The sequence below is a fragment of the Festucalex cinctus genome, chromosome 18 (assembly GCF_051991245.1).
Source record: "Festucalex cinctus isolate MCC-2025b chromosome 18, RoL_Fcin_1.0, whole genome shotgun sequence".
Lineage (NCBI taxonomy): Eukaryota > Metazoa > Chordata > Actinopteri > Syngnathiformes > Syngnathidae > Festucalex > Festucalex cinctus.
This window is the reverse complement of record NC_135428.1, coordinates 7,206,248-7,229,227: the sequence shown is the minus strand read 5'-3', so window position 1 is coordinate 7,229,227 and position 22,980 is coordinate 7,206,248. Positions and strand designations below refer to the sequence as shown.

The window sequence follows — 22,980 nt, the reverse complement described above, 5'->3', positions numbered from 1 at the left end:
CACACATGATGATGGTTTTTGTGTGGTATATTTATCCTGTGATTTTTGGTTAAATGTAAGCTGTAAACTGTCTGCCCGTCAATATTAGATGTTAAAACTGTTAACTATATATTTTGTTTGCCTTCTTGACCTTTTAATAGCTACCCAGCAGAGCAAGATACATACACATTCAGCAGATTTGCTGTAAATTCTAAACGAAATACAGCGCCACTTTGATTTTAACCAGGGTGTTGACGCAATATTTTGGTATCTAATATGTTACAGAGAGCTGCCAATTGAGCTGCTTTAAAAAATTATTTACTTAGCTGCTCTCTTTTATGGTCATTTGTGGGTTTGTTTTCATTCATGCCACTGTCGTGCGATGTCCAACTTTAACCCCTTTATCTACCACAGGCAAGTATCTATTGAGGAGGGAGAGCGGAAAGCCAAAGAACTAAATGTAATGTTTATTGAGACTAGTGCGAAAGCCGGCTACAACGTAAAACAGGTAAGCGTGAGCGCGAGCGTCGTGCTCAGTCACCTCGCCACCGACGCTGCCACCTTGGCGACGTCTCCAAAAGTGCCCCCCATCCTAGTCACTCATCAGAGGGTGTCGTCGACAAGAAACCACTAATAAATATTGTGGTTAGTGCAGTCGAGGCCTACATTTACACCGACGTGACCTCCTGTTTGTTGTGCAGATGGTGAACTTTTGGTCTTGAGAAAAGGTGGCAGCAGGAGCAGGGATGAGCACGACTCCTTCATTCATTTGAAAATATTGAACCTGTACTTTTTTTTTTTTTTCCCTCCTTTTGTCTGTCTATCTGTGGGCGTGTTTTGTGTGGTTGGCTGTGCGCGTCCCGTACGCTGTGACTCATCACAGACAGATTACCACAGAGGAGGGAGAGCAGAGGGCAAAAGAGATGAATGTTCTGTTTATTGAAACAAGTGCAAAGACAGGCTACAATGTCAAACAGGTAGAGCGTGCGTGCGTGTACGTGTGTGCGTGTTCGTGCTGTCCTTTGACTGTCTTCGTCTTTACACGCGCATGCTCGCTTTAAATCGTCTTTGACCTTTGGCCCTGGGTGGACGTAAATGGGTCTGACTGATTGGAATCACATTCACAATCTACGTAGTGCAACATTTAAATGCTTGTTGTGTTGGCATGGGGTGAAAAAAATAATAGTAACTGAAATATGCACACTCCTTATTAAAAAAAAAAAAATATATATATATATATATATCAAGGGATGTGTCAGTTTACAATCAAAGCAGTATGAGGGGAATGCCAAAAAGTACAAAAGTGATATGAGATTTGAGTAATTGAATTGCAAGAATGAAATTAAAATGTTAGGTGGTAAATAATTATTTGAAGAATAAACCTGATTTTCATTGTAATGCACTCTTACCTGTTGATTTAAAAATAAAAAAATTACTGTATTTTGACTGATTTTGCAAGACCCACAGAATATTGTTTTATATTGCTATAAAAACATGGAACCTACCAAAAGAAAGATTAGTTTCTTTTTTCATCAGGAAAAAAAAGTATATTTCTATCTGTTCCATTTTGCAGCAATCAGCATTAGAATGTAGCTTAGTTTCGTCATTATTCCCTATTTTTTATTTATTTTTTAATCTGTGGAAAAGAGCCTTTTGCAACATGGCCCTGTTTGATCTCTTATACTCTGCTGCCACCTGCTGGCCATTTTTTGTAATAACTACCATTGCTTCAATCATTCATAAATACGTCTTTGGGAGCATTGTAATATTTAAAATAGAACGCATTTATACGTTTTTGGGAGCAAATGAGTTAATCGATTCTAAAAATATTTGATAATGACAGGGCTGACTTCTCGCTCTTGAAATGTTACCCCTTTATTCCCACATTATAAGCTTTTTCACTCTTGCAACTTTTTGAGCCTGGCCCTAAAACTCCTTAGTAACATTCCATTTCACGGGATAGTTGTGACCAGTCTATTTGTCGCATGTCAAGAATCATAAATACATGTCCACTTTTTTTTTTTTTTAATTCATCTTTCACTTGACATGCTCTTAGCTCCCTCAGTGGAAAGCCATTTTTAAAGTTGAATTGGTACACGGTTTCCTCTGTGAAAGCTTCAAGTGGACCACATGATCATGCCAATACGCATATCGACGCCTTCGTAAAATAATCGCACAAGTCATTTTTATCATATTTTTCAGGAAACACAAACAACTGAAACATTTGCATCATGAGGACATGATTTATGGGGGGGGGAAATAGCTTTTGCAAAAAAAATAAATAAATAAATGACTTGGGCAATTATTTTAAGAGGGTGACGATATGTCACTATATTGAGTTTCACAGAATGTAATTTCCTCATGTGGTTAAAAAAAAAAAAAAATGCTTTCTTCCCTCCTGCAGCTCTTCCGTCGCGTGGCAGCCGCCCTCCCTGGTATGGACACCACACAGGACAAAAATAGAGAGGACAGTATCCTTGTACATTTGCCGCCTATCTTGTCATAAGCTGGTATGTCACGCTCCTCTTGTGCTATACGACAGGAGGAAAAACTTTACGCCTTGTGGCACGAATGACCAACTTCAGTCTTTAAGAATCAGAATATACCACAAAAATAAAACAAAGTGATGTTCCCTAATTCATGCATCCTTCAGTGATCGACATCAAGCTGGAGAAGCCGACAGAGCAGCCTGCCAGCGAAGGCGGTTGTGCCTGCTAGTTTTCCCCCCAAGTCACTTGGAAAGGTTTCTCTTACTGGGCTTGTTTGTCTGCATCTGTACCCTCCACTACATCCGCCTCACTTCCTCAACCTACGGAGAAGGGAGACCTTCGCTCTCGTCCGGCAGCCGTTAAAAGTCTTGGATCGATATTTGCACTGCTGCGCAACATGGAAACGGTATTCACAGCTTGAGCTCGGACGCCTTCCCCGGACCGCGGTGTCTGCCCGTTGGGAAGGAGATGGTGGCAGAAGCGGAATGAGACACGGTGGCAGTAGTTTGTGTAAACTTTACTTTTTGAACCAAACGGCAAACGTGTGTAAAAGCACCAAATGACGTTAGCATGTTAAATAAATAAAGAGCATTGCATTAACAGTATCGAGTGCAATGTGGATCTGTTAACATCACCTTTTGAGAATTCTTACGTAATTTGTGTTGCACTAAAAGCAAATAGGCGTTATCATGGCGAGAGCTCGCTGTCGACACAGAGTGAAACTCACTAACAAGCGTGACATGTCACAACAACCTTTAGCAGCAAGGTCACCCATCTCCTGATATTTCCCAGCATGTCGTGAAAACCTCCAAATGGACAAAAACATGACGCCCACAGGGGCCGACACTACACTTTTCCCTTTCACCGTCCTCACGCTTTCTTCCTGTTTGGATTTGTTTTCTTGGCTTTCATTTTCTACCCTTTTCATTTGGATAGTTTATTTTTATCTTAAGAGTACCATATAGCAATTTGATAGTGTTAAAGATGTTCTCATATATACAGAGTTATTATAAAAACCCACTGTAAAATTACAAATGGAGATTGCTTTCTAGTTTGGCTGGTTTAAAACTTCCTTTTTGTTTGTTTTTCTATTTTGGTGTTGATCTTTTTGTTAGTGATTTATCTACAATAATTTGTTATATTTATTTCTACTGGATTCATTTTTCTTTTTCTTTTTTTATGGTTCTTAATTTCTTCAATCTTGCTATGTCTTCTGAATTGCTAACATATATCTATGAACAGATGAACACATCTGTCATTCACGTTCGTTGGTAAATCATGCAATTTTCACTGTGCAATTTTAGCTTGTGTCAACATCTTGAGGAAGTTATACAGTAGTTTCTGTCTGAAAGTGATTTCAAAGGAAAAATCAAATAAACTTGTTACTGCTGCTGCAATTCATCCACGCATTCGGTCCACTTTGTTGAAGATGTTTGGAAATACATCTCAATGGATATATATGTGTTTTTGTTTGTTTTTAGGTATTAATACTTGTTCCATGTAATTGAGATTTTTTTTCTGCAGTGGGCCTGTGTTCTTTAAATACATTAGCCTGCAGGTCAAACCATTTTGTTTATCCTTAACTGCATAGCTAACTGCTATTCTTGTTTGTTTTTAATTAAACGTCAGAGATTTTTTTTTCTTTCTTCCATATTGTCTTTGTTCGCTTAAACTCTTTATTGACGGTCCCTCGACTGGCCGGTGTTGCCCCTAGCAACCAATGTAAACAGTTCCTACGCAATGGACCCTTTGCTTGAAAACGATGCTGTAATTAATGTAGTTGTTTTTTTACTTTCATTGCTATGTTTTTTATAGCTGTTTTTTATTTATCTTATTGATCACGGTATTGGATTTCTTACTAAATTAAGCGCTGAATGAAACGTCAGGTGGCAGCTGCCATCATTAGCGTAACTTTAGAACTATTATCGTAACATTAACGCGTGTAATACTCCGTCGTTTATGTCATCGGTATGGAAATTCTCTTGATGTTTTAACGACCCTGACCTCAACATTGTATTTTTCCATCTCTTCTGGTGAATACGTTATCACAGAGACTGAAAGGGACCGTCGTGGCGTGATCTTGGAAAAAGAAACGATTATTCATCTTTGAGTAATTTTGTAGTTTATTGTACATTTTTATTCCTGAAAGAAATAACCAAGAGCAAGCATTCGACGTTGCAATGTGCAGCGAATACTACGACAAGCTTGAAATAAACAGAAATGCGACAGACGCAGAAATCAAAAGAGCGTAAGTCTACCTAGCAACAGGTGTCGTAATGAACCAATCACGGTAAAACATCGTCATAATTTTATTCTCTGCCTTTGCAGGTATCGACGTCTGTCACTCAAGTTTCATCCGAGCAGCAACAAAGAACCTGAAAGTGCTGAGAAATTTTACCAACTGGGTGAAGCCTATGATGTTTTGAGTGACCGTAAGTATGATTAAATACAGTATTATTTGTTGCATGGTGGTGGTTGTTCTTTTCCCCTTTTTGTGCCATTATGCACTATCATACATTCATTGGGCAGAATCGATTAATATTATGGAAAACTTCATTTTAAGAAAGACACAATATTACTCATTTAAAACTTATTTGCCAAGATAATCCCTCACGTATGCCCTAAATTGCCATTAAAACGTGCATTTTGTTTATTGTGATTTTGCTTTGAATAATGAGTGTTTGTTCATAGCATGTATCCAATGTTGTGACAGCTCGAAAAAAGGCAACATATGACAAGTTTGGAGTGGAAGGCCTGAAAGGTGGAATCCCATACGAGTTTGGCAGCGGCGGCGCTTGGTCAACCAAATACGTCTACCACGGCAATCCAGACAAAACCTTCCGGCAATTTTTTGGCAGTGACAACCCATTCGCAGGTACCATCATTTTTTTTGATAATATCATTTGCAACATTGAATGCATCATTTATTTGTCTGTTGTCAGACTTCTACACAAGTGACATCCCTCTTCTGTTGGGTGGCCTGCTACCAGAGGAGGTCAAGACACAAGATCCGCCCATCGAGAGGGATCTTCATTTATCCCTGGATGACCTCTTCCATGGTTGCACTAAAAAAATCAAGATATCTCGAAGGGTCAGTTTGGATGCGAGTTACTGCCGTGAGATGCAAAACATCTGTTTGGCCAGCTGGGGGCAGTATAGATGGTCGCAGCTTCTTCCAGAGAATAAAAGCAATATTGTTTGTTAGCATTAAGCTAAACGGACAGTAAACAGCAGTTGTTTGAAATACTGTACACCAGTGTAATTCGCTTTGTTTCCTATTTAGTTTGCCATTAAACTTCAAACACTAACAACAAAAGAAACACAGACAAACATTTGTTGTCATTCAACTTCCAGGTTATGAATGATGATGGCTACACGTCGGGTATCAAAGATAAGATTCTGTCAATTGATGTTAAACCTGGATGGAAAGAGGGCACAAAGGTCATTTTCTCCAAAGAGGGGGATCAGGTAAGAAATAAGTTGTAGTCACAAATTGTTCCATTTTGGCACAATTAACAGAACCTGCACGTTTTATGAATGATGACCTACAGGGCCCGAACAAGATCCCTGCAGATATTGTGTTCATAGTACGACAGAAGGCTCACCCTCAGTTCAAAAGACAAAACGACGACTTGATCTACAAGGCCCAAATCTCACTGGCAATGGTGAGTCATGCTCAGAGCCACAGAAATATTTATGGAGATGTGGAGAGGCGGACTCAAGTAGCAAGTATTCTCTCTCCGCAACAGGCCTTGACGGGTTGTTCTGTCAACGTGGAAACACTAGATGGCAGACTACTCAACATTCCCATCAACGACATTGTACAGTAAGTGTTTTCTTCTTTTTGATATGTAGTATTTATTTACTTTTATTGAGCCATGGCACGTTTTTATATATCACAAAAATATATATATATATATGCTGTTTAAAAAAAAAATGAAATGAAAAACAAAAGGGGCATAGCACATAAGCCGTACTGTACTAAATCGAAATCAAAACAGGAAGTGTTGATTTTCGAGGATTTGCATTCCACCACATACAAGCGGAAGGATTTATGCATCCCCTTTCCTCCTAATTTGTGTGTCACCGCACTGCAGCTTCACATACCAAAAAGTGGTGACTGGAGAGGGGATGCCGCTTTCCCAGAATCCTTCCCAGAGAGGAAACCTCATCCTCATTTTTGGCATCCAGTTTCCTGAGAGGCTCTCCCCGGACAGGAAGGATCTCATCAAACAAGCTCTGCTTTTTAAAAATTGATCACAATTGGGCTTTTTTTTTTTTTTTTTTTTTTCTCTCTCATCACCACCATAGGGCAAAGAAGAGAAATATCCATAAAGTCCATTCCGCTCAGACAATGCAGACTGCTGAGTCATGCTGAAAACACAAGAAGACTTTGCACTGTACAGAAAATGAGATCCATACATCGAGGCTATTTACATTTGTTTTCAGAACGTGAAGAGCCTCAACGATTGTCATAAGTCATCACATACACATAGGTGTAACAATATTATGGTCCGTTGTTATGATAGCACCCTATTAGAATCAGTTTTGCCAAAAATTCAGTTAAAATTCATTTTTCTTCCTCGCCAACTGGCTCACTTATGAAACCAGTCACAACATACAATTGCTGCAAGTAAAAAATATTAGATGTATTGAAAGGCAGTGGCAAAACAAATATAACACTAATAACACAATAATTAAAAAAACAACAACTTTATTTTGTCATCTCAACACTTTTTTAACATGTTTATAATTTATTGACCAGCAATAAATCAATATATTTAAGTGCATGTCCCGTAATTATTCCTAACCTCATGACTCACAAACGTAAACAAGCACTGTAACTCTTAAAAAAAACAAAAAAACAATCACGTTGTTATCATATGGCTCAGTCTACAGTACTTCTCGTCTGTGGTCTCAATAACAAATACAGTACAACTTAAGCAACACTTCCGCATGACCTGCCAGTTTGCTGTAAACATAAACATCCTGTTTTGTCACTCGGCAGTGCACTTGCTAAATTGCAAAAGGGTGTTGCAACAATTCCCGCAGCAGGAATTAGTGGACCTCGGGTCGACCTGAGCTGTGACCACATGGGCCCCCCAAAACCGTTTCATGTACTGTGTGTCCCGGGGGGGGGGGGGGTCAACTAACCACTCGAACACTGAGCACATTCCTGAAGCTTTGGTTTGTGTGCATTCCAGCTGGAAGAGGCTTCAAAATGGTGACTCCCAATATTGCGTCACACCTCGTTTGATTTGCTCATATGTGACAAACATGACGATATTCCAGGAGCCCAGTCGCAGGAAAGAAGGCATAAACCTGACGGAAGAAATTCCAACATTAGACGTTGAGACGAGTGTTTATGCGACTGTTTCATACGTACCCTTTATAGAAGGCCGCGGCTCCTTCATTCTTCATCATCGTGAGAGCGCAGTTGATGGCGCTGCTGTACTGGTTGGCACCCGAATTCATGAAGCGCGTTTTAACGACGTCCACAGGCGACGCCACGACGGTGGTACAGAAGCCCGCGCCGAAGGCAGCCGTGAAATGACACGGCAGGTTGTCTGGAAGGGACCAAAAGGCAATTAGCGCTCATCAAATTTTGATAGTAAACTTGGTTTTTCAAACTACAAAATGTTCATTTACAGTAATATATGTGCAAAAATGTGATCAGTATTCTCTTAAAATATGACATATTAGTTCAATCTTTTGCTGAATGACATTTATTTTGTGCTATATGGATATGAATGAATCAAATTATGTAAAATGAAGTGCGTGGAATGTGAATAAAGCCGCAAAATCCACCTGTTTTTATCGGAGGCGGCCATTTTGCCTCTTGCTGTCCACTGAAAACGACATCACAGTTGCACAGTGCTCAGGTTACCGACCAATCACAGCTCAGCTTGCGATTGTCACATGACCAAACTCAGAAAACAGGTGAGCTGTGATCGGTCGTTACCTGAGCACTGCGTAACTGTGATGTCATTTTCAGTCGACAAGTGGCAAAAATGGCCGCCGCTTGAGCTGGATAAAAACGGGTGGAATTTGCTGCTTAATTCATATTCCACAAATGCAATATTAATCTGAATGCTTTATTTATACTAATGGAGGCTCATACAACACATTGCAAAGAAAAATTCTGTCACACCTAGACACAGTTTCTCAAATCAGTAGCATTATAAAAGTACGTCCAACATTTTGACTGGTGAACAAAAAACTAAATTCACCATCTTGAGATATATATATATATATATATATATATATATATATATATATATATATATATACTAAATGTTGTATTTGCATTATCTCACCTGTCATTATGTTATACTTTAGGATGACCTCCTTAATGATGTCATAGGTCACCAGCTCTGCACAGTTGACGATGGCGTTACGGGTGATGTTGGGCATGCACCCTACAAGTATGTAAAGCCGGTTATTTCATTGGATGATTTAATAGTGACGTATTAAATGGTGGAAGTACCTTTCCAAAGTCCTCGTACTCCCTCATCCCGGGCGATGGTTTTATAAGCATCCAGAGTACCGTTGTATCTCCTCTCGCCGTCAGACAGGCGCGTCTGAGCTTGGAAGCGCACCTTCACCACGTCGGTCGGTTGCGCGAACGCCACAGCCATGGCGCCAGTGGTGCAACCCGCCATGAGCCTCGTGACGATCCCTGAACCTTCACACGCGCACTCGTTACAATCAGGTCGCCTTCATCAGGTGACAAAATCCTCCTGGGGTACTCGGGGTACTCACTTTCGTTGCCTCGAGTGTAGAATTGCTTCATGGAGTCGTAAAGACCGATTCGTACGGAGGCGAAGCTCATCTGCCTCTGCAGTCCTGCGGCCAGTCCGTTGTAAAGACTCCTGGGGCCCTCCGTGCGCACTATAGTGCAGATGGTGCCAAACACGCCACGGTATTTTCTTGCATTTGCACCCTCGGCTTTCTGAACCTCGCCTTGAACCTAAAGACACGGCCACATAGAGTTAGAGACGCGTTTAACATGATTCACTTTTATCCGCGCAACACCTGAGTTAGCGGTGAGCTCGCCTGCCTCACAGTTCTGAGGTTCGGGTTTCGAATCTCGGCTGCGCTTTCATGTGTGGTCTAATTTATTGCTTTTGTTTAAAACTCAAAATACATGGATACAATAATAATTTTTTGAGGAGGGAAAAATTTTCAAACCAATTCAGTGAAATTGAATCGTCACTGCACACCGGTTGGGAATCACCCGTTTACATCATCCCACCTGTAGTCGCACTTTGGCCGTGTCCAACGGAAAGGTGACCAAGTCAGCGACGCAGCCTGCAGTGCCAGCGCCGAAGAACTTGACAGTTGCCGTGGGGGCCACCTCACTGGCTTTCATCACGACCATTTTTCCACCTGAGTCGCACGGAAGAATCTGCTCTTATTTGACCTGCGCATGCTTTAGAATGAGCACAGCCTGACCTGCAGATATGGCACGTCAATCAAGTTACACAACATCGGTTGTGATGATGAGAAAGAACCTTATTTGGTAGCCACGGTGGAAATGTGTGTTGTGGTGTTTCACTTTGCGTGTGTCGCTGTGGACCTATGTGATTGTTAAATAAAAGTATAGGAATGATAATAATGAAGGTATTAAATCTATTAAAACAAGCGTACTGGTGCATCACCTCTCTGAATAAAATGCTAGTTTTAAATACTTTTGTTTTTTTGTTTTTTAACATTTTGAAAAAGATGAAATTGCTGTCATGTGTTTTTAACCCTGATACTCACTCAAAGTCAGCTGCTAAAGGTGGAGAAGATAATGAGACGACATAACCAGGATATAGCTAACGTGTGTAGCATCTAGCTAGTTGTCTCAAAAATCTTATAGACACAAAGGTACCATGAAAATCAATACCAAAAGGATAACAATGACCCCCCCAAAAATTCGAAGCAGTCACTACCACATTTCCTTTCAATTACATCTTGGAAAAAAAACAAAACTAGGCTAGCATCAAAACACTAGCCTACGGTGTGTGATGCTAGCTAGCTGCAACAGAATCCCCCACGCTTCTTTTACTGTTTTTATGATCAAAAGATGGATGACTGCACATTGTTCTCACTATAAATCCATAGTAGACAATTTCAAAGAAGAATATTGACAATATTTTAGCTATTTCTTGACATTAAGGCTTGTAAATGTTTGAGGTAGCCATACAACAAGGTTCAGGCAGTTAGAGATCAATGGTCATGTTAATGTTCTTCAAATAAATCGCGTGATATTGATATATTTGGTAGAAGACAACCTATTTTTTCAGTTTAAAACCTAAATAAGCTACCTATAAAGTCAAAACAATGCTTTGAATTTCTATAAGTAACATAAAAGGTGCGGCAACTAATGTTGCCAGTGGGATTAAATTGAGCAAAAATCTAATTTATGTCTTAAATCTAATAAAAGCATGCTTTTATTGTGGTAAAATTACAACCTGACTGTTGCAAAATTATGCAATATTATGATTTAATTATAAATAAATATAATTAAAAAATGTGACCTCATAGTTTATGGTTGGATTATGTAACAACTCACTAAAAAAAAACAAAAAAAAACAACAAAAAAACTAACAAATAGAAACCATTGTGGCCATAAATTCCATCATCAATACGCCCTTTCGAGTGTTAAAGTCTATAAAGAGACTTTCATTTTCCATACTCAATGTAAACTTCTGGATGAGACCTTGCTTTGCTCCATATCCATTCTTTGTGTAACAACACAACAGTTATGCACGTATTTGAAATGCTATCATCCATACAAAATACACTATATGTAATCAATTACCTTTGTTGTGTTCCTGAAGCATCAAAGTGAATGAACAATCCCTATGCAGTCCTCATCCCTTGCCACATGCACGCTGTTTGACCCGCCGCCAAGCTGCCGAATATATGGACACCTTTTGCACATGACCCCCCCACCAGGCTGCGTGACAAGTTGAACCCACCTGTTATGCGAGTCACATGTTTACCAGGGTGGGAACCAGACACAGGCAGGATACTCGAGCTCTTGTTGATCTTCACTTTGCACCGTCATTGGCGCGTGGACTGTGCAAACATTAAAATGATTGAAAGCTATTTAATAGCCTGACTGTGATGTCATCACTTGTTGTTATGCAATCCTTACATCTACTTTATCTTTCAGTGCAAGTTCATTTTGGAACATGCAGTCCTTGGTGAGTGTATTGGCTCACATTTGCAGCCAATGAGAACGACATTCCCATATGGAATTCCTTGTGTTTCCGCTGGTTATTGGAGGGACTCACAGGAGGGTTGCGCAAAGTCTGAATGTCCAGAAGTGGCAAAACGTAAAAGTACTCAGACTATATTAGCAGGAGTACAGATGTTTGTGTAAAATTCATTTTATTTATTTGATTACACTTCAATAGAATTACAAATTAAACTCTGTAATGTGTACAAGTAAAGGCGAAACTTTACTGTCATTCATATTCTGTAAAATACCCATTTTGAGAATTTAAGCACAGAGAAAAACAACATCTCTGCACACAAAATAGTTTTCCTCTTACAAAGTCGCAAATGGCTCTTATGCTGAAAAGACGCCAAGGCATCCATTGCAACTTTATTAAATTATGAACAAGATGACTTTTATTACTATTACTATGTTTATAATTTTAATTTCACCATTAACTGTTGTCAATCATACAGCAGAAAAATTTCATCCAATACCGACAATCCGCAAGTGATTGACGCCGACCCAAAAAACGTTTGTAATTGCCTACAAATGCCACAAGATGGCAGTAAAGCGCTTAAACATCGTCCCTTGGCCTTAAGGTGCCACAAGATGGCGCTCAATAATTGTTTTTATTTATTTTATACTTGGCTTTGGCCTAAATATTTCAACAAGGATGAATTCCCAGAAGAAATTTGCAAAAAGCAGTTACAAAATGTTCTTGAATCTAATATTCGGTTATACTTTCTACGTCTTCTTTTGGCCGAGGTCCCAGCACGCTTACATCACCAGTCACAAGGAAGGCCCATGAAAGACATTCCCACGAAATTTTGAACATGCCCCCTTCTGTATGCTTTAATATAAAATTGCCACATTGATTATTGCTATAGATAAAGTTTGACTAAATATGTCTTGCTTGTCTTTATACTTTGATACAAAGGGAAATTTATAGCCTTGTAAAGTGCAAAATAATACAGAATCAGCACTTTACCCTAGTAAAGTTATCTAACTTGAACCTCTTCACTTCCCAAGGACCCTCCCGGACCGGAGACAGAGGCGTAAACACCTCGTGGCTGTTTCCAGCTCCAACCAGATCGAGGTGACCTCGTCAATACGGTCCTTGCAAAATGAAACCGAGCTTGCCCGCTCGCTTCCCCCGCTGCGCTCGGCTGCACTTTGAATACCACGAAGTGTGTATCAGTGCAGTGAACACAGCTTATCACCGCCGCACTATAAATAAGACCGGCGGCTATAAATAAAGTCAGACGCTGCTTAATGTAAATGTTAGTGGATGGAGCACACATGTATGTTTCATTATTCACCGAGCTGTTCAGCTGTCACCCTCTGTCTCAAGTCGAATTATTTTATTGCTATGAGATGGAGAAAAGAACCCTCGAAAACAACAAACGCTGCATGTGACATCACGCCTAATTTGCATTTTAAATTAATATAACAGAGTAAGGGAAATGGTAATATGTGTCAGCCATTTTCCCATAATTATCCATAAGACTTGAACATGATGTGTGCTTGCTTTTATTAGCATCATTACTGTCTATTTAATTTAAATATCAATTTTCGAAATACAGCACTCAAAGATGCTTCCATTATTTACATTTATATTAGTAGTTATTAGTGGTAGTGATACTGGTAGTATTTCATAGATAGCATTTAGGGGGGTTGACATAATTTTCAATAAACCTGATAGTAGACACAAATCAATAGTGAACATCTTGTGTTATTGTATTAGAAATACTAAACACACACCTGTTAAATGACTGACATGAGATACCTCACCTTTGTCAGGCGATTAAATAAAAAATAAAAACTTTTATTGCATCCATTATTGAACATCTGAGAACGGGACAGGACAAGAGAATTTCCACACGTCTTTCCATTATGTAACTTGAAACCATGTCCTAGTATACAACAATAAAGTCCACACCTACTGTACATGTCTGCAGATCTGGTGGGAGCAATTTGTGTGATATGATCGAATTTAAGTCATTTAAAAGCCACAAAGAAGACATTGTAAGATGTGTTCTCTGTATCATGTAATTATATTGCATGACTTCGAGAATAATGACTGGGAGTTGACCTACTGGACTGTGTACTCCTACCCACCTACCTAGCAATTTATACACATTACTTTATTTAAACTTAGTTATTATTACAATGAACTATTTTACGTATTTGGGAGAAACGCTGAGAAAAATATTAAACCTTTTACTTTAATTAAACTTCAATTGTACTTTTTTTTTTTAAATAAGGGTGAATTATTATTTTATTATTTAAAAAATGAACTATTTTACGTGTTTTGGAGAAACTCTTAGGACTTGTTGTTAATATTGATGGACACTAGGGGGCAACACAACATCTGAGTAAACGCGGAGGAAGAAGACGGAGGCGGAGGTGACGGAGAAGAAGAATTACCCGACTAGCCGTTAGCCCGTGGTACAAATGTAGCACGGTTCTGTCATGTCTGCCTAGCATCGGTGCAGGTGTGCAAGAAAACTCTTATGCCGCGAGAGTGGGTTGATGTCACATTCAAGCTTTCCTGACAGCGACCGAGATTCACCTTCCGCAACATGGAGAAACAGTTGCATTTAAACCTGTTAGCTTCCAGACCTCCTATGCCGGGTGGCTTCCAGTCCAGCTCCAAAATGAAAATGGGGTGAGCCGATTAGCATCACATTAACTTAGTCGACTCTATTTGTCTTAAACGTAGCGTTAACATTCATCTCACTTGTATCGGTGTGTTATTTATGCGGCACAGTGATACTGTGTCACTGTTAAATGACTAAATTAGCCTGTGCAAGTGGATAGCAGCAACGCTGTCAAGAGTTTGAAATGGACCATTATTAATATGATACGACAATCTAACAACTCAGCAATACACACTTTTTGGATTTGTTTATTAGTGTGTATGTGCAAACAGACATGATGTGACGACCAGTGGTCCATCTCTATGTCACGACAGAAGAAAAACACTATTTGCTTAATAGTAACTAATAACAATGTTTTTGTATTTATTTATTTATTTTTCTGTATTTTATTTATTTATTTATTTATTTATTTTTACTGAACACAACACATTTGGAATTTTTTTTTTTTTCAGATTTCATATCACTCAATGAGGCTCTTTTTTTTTTTTTTCTTTCTTCTGTTCAAGCCATTTAGTTGTTGATTTACTTCGGGTCATTGTCCTTTTACATTACACGTTTCCCGTGAAACTTAAATTGGCAGGCAGGCTGTAAAAATGATAAACTTGATGATAGCAATGTGTCCAGGCCATGACGAAGCAAAGCAGTCCCAAACCATGATGGTGGTTTACAGTGCACTTTTTCCCCTCCACACCTTGTGTGCTACAGTTAGGAACATCTCAACTTTGGTTTCACTTTCATTTCATCTGTCCACACACATAGTTTGCCAATGATTTCCATTCATTTGTATCAGAGGATAACGAGTATGGAAAATGAATGGATAGATGTTCATGACATACAGTGCTTTGTTTGTCTTTTTTTAATCCAGGCCTGGACGAAGGAGAGATTTCACCCCGCTGTCCTGGAGTCAGTATTTTGAAACCATGGAAGATGTTGAGGTTGAAAATGAAAATGGCAAAGATATATCTTTTTCTGCTTCTGTGTTTCTGCAGAAGGTGTTCAAAATGATGATTCTGAAAGTATTATAATTCCAACTATACCACTCTGAGTCTAACATTTCAGTCCAACATGAAATTGATTAACAGTGACACTAGTTGTAATTGCATCTATTAGTTGGTTTGAGAGTTTCTTTGACTACATGGAACATTTTCAGAGTTTACTGCAGTGGTGCTCATGGCCCTGTGCTGCTCTTGCTCCATGGAGGAGGACACTCTGCTCTCTCTTGGGCTGTCTTCACTGTGAGTGTCAGAACTTTTACTATTATTGTGTCATTACATACTGTATAACTGTTAAAATCCAGTTTTAAGTGTGCTTAAAGCCATTCCTACGTGTTTTTACAGGCTGTCATCTACAGCAGGATTAACTGCAGGGTGGTGGCTATGGACCTTCGAGCTCATGGTAGGTGGCATGTACTGTAATAGTTATCACAGGAGAAACAGCAGCCACCATTCTGGCACGTGACTCAAATAACTTCACAACAAGGTGCAGTTTGGCAGAATTAGTTATATATATATAAAAAAAAAGGCTTCAAGTAGTTTGACACTGTCAGTGGAAGTTTAATATCAAACTAAACATAATGGCAATTACATGTTGTGTAAAACAACCACATGGCTTCTGCGACCTAATGCGAGCAAGCATTGGGAAACTCCAGATGCACACAGGCTAGCAACATGTCAACAGATAGTACATTCTCACAGGCATGCATGATTTATCATCTGTGAAGAACTACTGTCACTGCCTACTGAGGGGCTGAGTCTCAAGTACAGTGAATCTGTTTGTATGTCTTCTACTGCCCCCAGGTGGCCAAAGCCACAATGAGCATTGAATGTTTTGCATTGGATGAAAAAATGTAACAAAACCTGTTTCATACTTTTTAATTCTATTTATTATGTAATTCCGGTAAAATGTAATATTTTAAAGTGCTGTTTTTGGCATTAAAACACATTACAAAATAGTTTTGGTGTGTTCAAACTGTCAGTTTATTTAAATCAGGGCTAAAAACGTTTACTGCAACATTCTCGCGAGTCTGTCTTTGATTCTCTTCTTTTAATCCCAATTTGCTCGCTATTTTATTATTATCTAGCCCCCTGTTTATGCAGTCTGATGCTTGGTTTAGAAAAAAAAAAAAGACGACGATATCAGGAGAACACTGTTTTCATGAACATCTCTGTCATCTGCTACAGGTGACTCCAAAGTAAAGAATTCTGAAGATCTTTCTGCAGACACTATGGCCAAGTAAGTTGCAATATTTTGAAGGAGGACCCCCACATAAACGGTAATTATTAAAAAAAAAAAAGTTTGTTGAAATGCCAAGTTTTTATATAAGAACATAAAAATTAGACCTCAAAAACACAAAAATCTGGCATTTTATTTTGAACACGGGTGTGAAGTATTTTTATTTCCCCAGTACTTCTCTGACATTATCGAAAGCTTTTATTTATTTACTATCTTGATGTTATCTTTCCTCTTCCTCTTTCCAAAGGGATATTGGCAAAGTAGTCGAAGCTCTTTATGGAGAAAATCCACCACCAATCATGATCATTGGGCACAGCATGGGTGGGGCCATAGCGGTTCACGCCGCCGCTGCCAATCATATACCATCGCTGCTTGGCCTCTGCGTCATTGACGTTGTTGAGGGTAGGTTTTTTTTTGTTTTTTTGTTTTGTTTTTTCTTCCTTCCACTCCAAATCTTTAACTCATTCCCTCCCAGCCAATTTTACTTTGCTCCTGGCTGTTTTACTGGATTTTGACTGATTTTGCAAGGCTCACAGAATATTGCGTTCTATTGCTACAAAACCATGGAACCTACCAAAGGAAATATTAGTCTCTTCTTTCTTCAGGAAAAAAAAAAGTTTATTCTATCTGTTTCCATTTAGCAGCAATTAGCATTAGAATTAGGGGTGTTAAAAAAAAAAATCGATTCGGCGATATATCGCGATACTACATCGCGATTCAATCGATTCAATAATCGGCAGAATCGATTTTTTTTTTTTTTTTTTTTTTTTTTTTTTTTTTTTTTTTTTTTTTTTTTTTTTAGGATTCACACCTTGAGCATGGAAGAATGTTATATGAACGGCACATTAAGCCTTAATATTTTTATTTTAATGCTGTTCAAATGTGAAACAGATTGCAAACTGTTTGTGTACAGTGGCTCACGGTTATAAGCCTCAAGTTTTAGATAAATATATTCATACAAATCTTACAGTGTACATGTACAAATTTACTGATAGTATTTTCTAAATTTGAATGGAAAAAAATCGCAACAATCGACTTATAAATTCGTATCGGGATTAATCGGTATCGAATCGTGACCATTCGTATCGGGATTAATCGGTATCGAATCGAATCGTGACCTGTGAATCGTGATACGAATCGAATTGTCAGGTACTAGGCAATTCACACCCCTAATTAGAATATAGCTAAGTTAAATCATTATTCACAAATCTGTTTAGAATTGTGGGGAAATCAGCCTGTTTTCAACACGTTGATCTCTTATACTCTGCTGCCACCTTTTGTAATTACTATCGTTGCTTCTCCCGTTCTCTGCAGTTGAGAGGCTGTATCAAAGCCTTCGGTATGCTCTAGACTAGCATTAAAAAAAAACAAAAAACAAAAAAAAAACGTATAAATACGTCTTTGGGACACTTAAAACATTTAAAATTAGAACATATTTATAAGTTTATGGGAGCAAATGAGTTAAACATGCTGTGAGTTTTGTGTCTTTTACAAATTATTATTTTTTTTTGTAGGCACAGCAATGGACGCTCTGAACAGCATGCAGAATTTCCTCCGAAGTAGGCCAAAAATGTTTAAATCACTGGAAAACGCCATAGAGTGGAGGTAAGCCTCAACTGAGCTCACTGTTTAAAGAAAACTGTTGTTTTTCCGCTTCAGAATCTTCCATTTCTTTTGTACGCCTGCTTAAAACATTACTACATTTCCATATTAGCGTGAAGAGCGGCCAGATCCGCAACATCGAGTCAGCACGTGTGTCGATGGGAGGCCAAGTGAAAAAGTACGTGCTTGTCCTGCACTGAGCATTAAATCCAAACGTCAACGTGTACTCACGTTCAGCCCGAACACTTTGTTGCTCTTTGTTGACAGATGTGATGAGTCCACCAGGAGCCCGGTGGTCTCCACTAGCATTGGTGAAGGTATAATCGAAGAGGAGGAAGATGAAGAAGGGGAAGAAGAGTCCAACAAGAAACGAATGAAGGAAGATGACCAAGAGGTTAGCTGTGTGTGAGGTCGTTTCCTAAAGCAACACGTCTCTGACGACTTTACAAAATGTCATTGGTGCACATGGACATAATCTGATTTTGTTTCAGACGAAAAAGGAAAGCGTCTTCACGTGGCGAGTGGATTTGGCAAAGACAGAAAAGTACTGGGAGGGCTGGTTTAAAGGCCTCTCTTCACTTTTTCTCACCTGCTCCGTGCCCAAACTGCTCCTGCTCGCAGGTTCGATCCCTCGCCTCAGCTCCGTTTCTCATCGTCGCCATTTTGTTGTAAGATATTCAAACGTGTTCTTTGTGCAGGGGTGGACAGGCTTGACAAAGATCTTACCATAGGACAGATGCAAGGTAAAGACATCTCATGGACGTTTACAAACTCTTCTGCTTGATCATCTCACTTTTTGTCCGCAGGGAAGTTTCAGATGCAGGTCCTCCCTCAGTGTGGTCATGCTGTCCATGAGGATGCGCCTGAAAAAGTACATCACCAGAATCTGAACTTTGCAGCGTGAGTTTGTTATTCACTCGACTGATGTTGTAATTGTCGTGCTCTTTCTTTCTAGGTAGCAGACGCTCTAGCCACGTTTATGGTCCGGCACAAATTCACGGACTTTAAAGATGGATATATGTGGTAAGTGATTCTCCTTGTAAATATTAGGGATGTAACAATAAGCGCGATATGGTGATATTAAAACTGCCACAATGTTGTCGTCGTCATGTTCACGATATTTAAATGCAACACATCTGTTAAAAAAGTCAGGTCGATTACCATTTGTGCAGTTCCAGCACCCTCTTGTGGCTAGTTTTATAGTGCAATTTAATTTTCATTAGGGATGTTTTGGCCCTTCGATGTTAAAAATCTACACTAATTGTTAGATGAAGGGGAACATAATATGCCTAATAATACAATATATAATAAAATAATAATAATATAATATAATAATAAAACATAACACATAATAATAACATAACATTAATATTATGTACAAAAGCACAATAATGTGCTTTTTTTTGTATTAGCTCTCTTTTTTTTTTTTTGACAATATTGTGACCTTTTTTGGATATCGCCAACCTCCCCACAATATTGTGATAATTATCGTGTCGTGAGCTTCATATCGTGATAATGTTGTATTGTCACGTTTGGATATCGTTACATCCCTAGTAAATATGTATGATCTAGGGGTGTCAGGCAATTAAAATGTTTAATCGTAATTAATTACAGGACCTCAGTAGTTAACTCACGATTAATTGCAAATTTGATCTATCTAACACAAAAAAATATTTTTCTGTTTTCATACTTTTGTTAACATAAGTGGGAAAAATGTTAAACTAATAGTAATATGACTGCACCATTTCGTCATTGATACAGAAATTTCATAATTCATAAAAACGAGTTAAAATTAAAAATGTGTTGTAAAAAAATTAGTGTGATATTGATTTGTGTTGATGTCATTTATCTGCCACTAGATGGCATAATTGCATTTTTAAGACATTGGTGACAACTCTGTGCATTTTTCTTTTCATGTTAAAATCTAATCTTTAACATGAAGTAACTTGTGAAATTCTGCACATTTTTTAAATTGTAGACCCCAGTTTCCACACATTTTTATTAAATTTATTACTGCTAAATTTTGACGTGGACATGTCTGCTGCATTGCGACTGGAATTCCCCCAGTACAGGCTTTCCAAGTCAGGGGCGGTCATTGACCACGCGTTAAAAAAAAATTTGTGGCCCTAAAGGAACTTTAAATTACCGCACTAATTTTGACGCACCTAATATAAACTTAATTTGTCTGATCTTTCCACAGTTAATTGAATATGTTGCCATAGACGAAATATTTGAAGAATCATCGTCATTGTACAGCAGATTACAAAGGATGTTTCACATAAAACACTCATTATGTTTTGTAGATACTTTGCCTTTCAGCTTTGCCTTATTTTATTGTACAACACAAATATTTGTTTGTATTCTTTTGTTTGCGACTGCTTTTTCATGTAAAATTCCCCTTACATTTTTTTTTTCCCCGAGTGATGTTCATGTTTATGTTTATGAAATATGTTTATAATGGTAAAGAGTGATTGAGAGGGATTGTAAAGATGTCACATGCTTTTTGAATATGTAAAGATTTAGCAATATGTCACGTAGCAAGGTCATCATGGCTGTTTACTGCTGGTGTACTTCAAGGTTATCTGCGGTCGACCTTGTAAAGAACTCTTAACTTTTGCACTGTTCAAAAACTTCATTATTTCATATCCACAACATATATTGCCCCATATACTGTACATTGATTTTTTTCCCCTCTCTCCCCAACCAAAACCTGTCCATGCAGTTGCACTCAAATTGATTCAAACCCTATTGCAAATTATACTTAGTTTGCACTGAAACAACAAGACCAATTTTAACAGCCCCACATCACTAATATTACCCATTATATTTTTAAATGTATTTAAAGATCATACAAATTCAAATAATGTGCAATTTTGAGTGCAGCTGTATCAAGAAAATATTAATTTGATTTGTGTGCTGAATTACTGCTGAGTGAGTTATGAACAGCAAATTTGCATGGATTACTTTAATATCACATAGCACAATGGCATCAGATGCACACAAATGACAGTCGTCTTTCATGGGTTTCGTGAAATAAAATGATGATTTCAGCTATTGTTTGTATCTGTTTACACGGGGGAAATCTTGTCAGTATAGTGTGTTAAATTTATTTATTTTTTAAACGGGCTAATGGATTTAGAAAGTTAATTTATAAGATTAATACACTCCCGGGAATTCAGTTGCATGGCATTAATAGTCTCTCTGTAGAGTAAGACATACTTAATGTTGCAAGAAAAACAGTTGGCTTATTGATTAACAAATAATGGCTCTTCAAACAGCTAAAACTGCAGCGATAATGTGAGCTTAAAAACAATAATACTGAGCTATAAACAACCCAATGAGTTTAAGCCAAGCAAATAATAACCCTTTATATAGGATGGCGTGATATGATTAAAGTATTGTATGTATTGTTTTACAAAAATGTTGGATTTGGTGACCAGATCTGAGCAAACACAATCACTAATTTTAATTTCATCGTATTTAAAAAAAAAAAAAAGAAAGAAAAGAAAGAAAAAATAATTTTTTAACAATAGATATCAATGTTATAATAAAAACAAGATGATTATGTTGCTGACCACAAATATTACACAATAACTGTACATGTTGGTGAAATCATTAGTTACTGTATTAGTTGAGTCGTGTATTTATTAGCAATTATTCAAAATCGTTTGTGACAACTAAGACAGAAATAAACAGTTTCACACTTTATCCAGCAGATGGCGTCATTGATGTACATTTGAATGTGATGGTCCCTCAACTTACTATACCAAGTCTCCATACTTCATATACGATAACATAAAATGTAGACTCCCACATGCATAGCTGCCTATAATATTGCTCTCCAACCCCCTTTTATTTTTTATTTTTGTCCCCCCCAGTCCATAAGGACACATGAGGCCAATTTATGAGCGTAAACAGGGTGGGAGGTGGCAACCAATGGAATAAAAAGCGGGATGTGGACTAATTTAACCGATCTTTACTCTGCCACAAGCCTCGAGCCCTCTCAGAACCTCCTTGGCCTCCGCGAAAGAGCACTTGAAGGCCTGAAAAACATTCCAGAGAGGGAAAAGTACCTGGTGACGGGGGCACCGAGACAAAGGTTGTTGTCAGGATCACAAACTCCTTTTTACATCTTTTACCAGGAAAATGTAGAATGTTATTTCCATTAACTTTCCTTCTCACTGCTCTCACTCGACAGTTATACATCCGTTGTGTTTTTAACTCTATAACTTTCTCATTCTTAACTCGTATTATGACCCTCTAAGGATGGTTTGACAATGCAGCGTATGCGCAGTGCACAACCTCCATGTTCAACATAGCTTCAGTTCTTGTTTGCAACTACAAATGTCTACAGGGTATTCAACAGAGTTGAAAGTCCAATTACATAACAAGCTGGTAATGAAATGAAAGCTCAAAACAATGGCATTGGCATGTGACAGTAAAGGCAAACAAAACGGAATGCGCTAATGTAGCAATCTAACTAATAAATTCGAATGAAATTACTACTGAGCAATGGTATTCCCAATGGTTCTCCATAGGCTGGTACTGAGACTCAAATTAAAGCGCTGACCTGGTTAGCTTTCTGTCAGCAGGAGGGAGCGCTCGCTGTACCCCAACCCCCACTCCATCCCACCCACATGCAGGCATTAATGAGACTGGAATGCTGGATGTGCCAACCAACTTTTGTCAGTTTTTACTTGAATTTGCAGGGGGGGTTGGAATTTGAATTATTATTTTTTTCGTGATGGATGAACCAAAACTACAGGCCTACCTTTTAGAAATATGGTAAGTAAATGGAACTTAG

The 22,980-nt window shown here is 38.4% G+C and overlaps 4 protein-coding genes across 12 annotated transcripts in view; 3 read left to right on the top strand and 1 right to left on the bottom strand.

Moving 5' to 3' along the window:
- LOC144006630 (ras-related protein Rab-6A) overlaps window positions 1-3,869 on the top strand; it is a 31,904-nt gene extending 28,035 nt beyond the window's left edge. For 2 of the 3 annotated variants that reach the window (XM_077505575.1, XM_077505573.1), the window contains exons 6-8: window positions 394-487; window positions 2,384-2,450; window positions 2,633-3,869. In XM_077505575.1, the coding sequence (XP_077361701.1) occupies window positions 394-487; window positions 2,384-2,450; window positions 2,633-2,697 (226 nt within the window). In that variant the 3' untranslated portion in view covers window positions 2,698-3,869. Of the gene's footprint in view, window positions 1-393; window positions 488-862; window positions 957-2,383; window positions 2,451-2,632 lie in introns of all 3 variants that reach the window. The other variant, XM_077505574.1, reaches the window with a different exon arrangement.
- A 249-nt stretch (window positions 3,870-4,118) lies between these two features.
- On the top strand, window positions 4,119-13,173 carry dnajb13 (DnaJ heat shock protein family (Hsp40) member B13). 4 transcript variants are annotated; one of them, XM_077505570.1, is made up of 8 exons: window positions 4,119-4,716; window positions 4,797-4,900; window positions 5,182-5,343; window positions 5,411-5,559; window positions 5,823-5,936; window positions 6,020-6,133; window positions 6,218-6,294; window positions 12,712-13,173. In XM_077505570.1, exons 1-8 carry the CDS (start codon window positions 4,649-4,651, stop codon window positions 12,857-12,859), a joined length of 936 nt encoding a protein of 311 aa, XP_077361696.1. In that variant the 5' UTR covers window positions 4,119-4,648; the 3' UTR covers window positions 12,860-13,173. The 4 variants fall into 4 exon arrangements, with proteins under 4 accessions (XP_077361696.1, XP_077361697.1, XP_077361698.1 ...); XM_077505571.1 differs by lacking the exon at window positions 12,712-13,173 and adding an exon at window positions 11,297-12,701 and having other exon boundaries at window positions 4,122-4,716; XM_077505572.1 differs by lacking the exon at window positions 12,712-13,173 and adding an exon at window positions 8,808-11,083 and having other exon boundaries at window positions 4,125-4,716.
- Window positions 7,168-11,620, bottom strand: LOC144006628 (dicarboxylate carrier UCP2-like). 4 transcript variants are annotated; one of them, XM_077505566.1, is made up of 8 exons: window positions 11,438-11,620; window positions 11,278-11,370; window positions 9,724-9,857; window positions 9,231-9,438; window positions 8,956-9,147; window positions 8,786-8,887; window positions 7,855-8,035; window positions 7,168-7,790 (listed from the first exon to the last, which is right to left on the bottom strand). In XM_077505566.1, the coding sequence occupies exons 2-8, from the start codon at window positions 11,297-11,299 to the stop codon at window positions 7,685-7,687; spliced, it is 945 nt and encodes a 314-aa protein (XP_077361692.1). In that variant the 5' UTR covers window positions 11,300-11,370; window positions 11,438-11,620; the 3' UTR covers window positions 7,168-7,684. The 4 variants fall into 4 exon arrangements, with proteins under 4 accessions (XP_077361692.1, XP_077361690.1, XP_077361693.1 ...); XM_077505564.1 differs by having other exon boundaries at window positions 8,956-9,153; window positions 11,438-11,612; XM_077505567.1 differs by having other exon boundaries at window positions 8,956-9,153; window positions 9,724-9,923; window positions 11,278-11,612.
- An 895-nt stretch (window positions 13,174-14,068) lies between the features above and the next one.
- ppme1 (protein phosphatase methylesterase 1) lies at window positions 14,069-21,230 on the top strand. Its single transcript, XM_077505591.1, has 14 exons — window positions 14,069-14,350; window positions 15,208-15,303; window positions 15,487-15,577; window positions 15,680-15,737; window positions 16,523-16,574; window positions 16,822-16,976; window positions 18,089-18,179; window positions 18,289-18,354; window positions 18,444-18,570; window positions 18,668-18,797; window positions 18,875-18,919; window positions 18,983-19,047; window positions 19,132-19,199; window positions 20,377-21,230. The coding sequence occupies exons 1-14, from the start codon at window positions 14,265-14,267 to the stop codon at window positions 20,378-20,380; spliced, it is 1,134 nt and encodes a 377-aa protein (XP_077361717.1). The 5' UTR covers window positions 14,069-14,264; the 3' UTR covers window positions 20,381-21,230.
- The last annotated feature ends 1,750 nt before the right edge of the window (window positions 21,231-22,980 follow it).

Excerpts from the sequence above, each read along its gene's own strand:
- dnajb13 (XM_077505569.1), top strand. The coding sequence starts at position 4,649 with ATGTGCAGCGAATACTACGACAAGCTTGAAATAAACAGAAATGCGACA. Across the intron at positions 5,560-5,822 it reads AAATCAAGATATCTCGAAGG|GTTATGAATGATGATGGCTA; the intron begins GTCAGTTTGGAT and ends TTCAACTTCCAG. Across the intron at positions 5,937-6,019 it reads TCTCCAAAGAGGGGGATCAG|GGCCCGAACAAGATCCCTGC; the intron begins GTAAGAAATAAG and ends GATGACCTACAG.
- LOC144006628 (XM_077505565.1), bottom strand. The coding sequence starts at position 11,299 with ATGCTTCAGGAACACAACAAAG. Across the intron at positions 8,036-8,785 it reads AAAGTATAACATAATGACAG|ACAACCTGCCGTGTCATTTC; the intron begins GTGAGATAATGC and ends GGTCCCTTCCAG. Across the intron at positions 7,791-7,854 it reads GCCGCGGCCTTCTATAAAGG|GTTTATGCCTTCTTTCCTGC; the intron begins GTACGTATGAAA and ends TTCTTCCGTCAG.
- ppme1 (XM_077505591.1), top strand. The coding sequence starts at position 14,265 with ATGGAGAAACAGTTGCATTTAAACCTGTTAGCTTCCAGACCTCCTATG. Across the intron at positions 15,304-15,486 it reads AATGAAAATGGCAAAGATAT|TTTCAGAGTTTACTGCAGTG; the intron begins ATCTTTTTCTGC and ends TACATGGAACAT. Across the intron at positions 16,575-16,821 it reads TCTGCAGACACTATGGCCAA|GGATATTGGCAAAGTAGTCG; the intron begins GTAAGTTGCAAT and ends CTCTTTCCAAAG.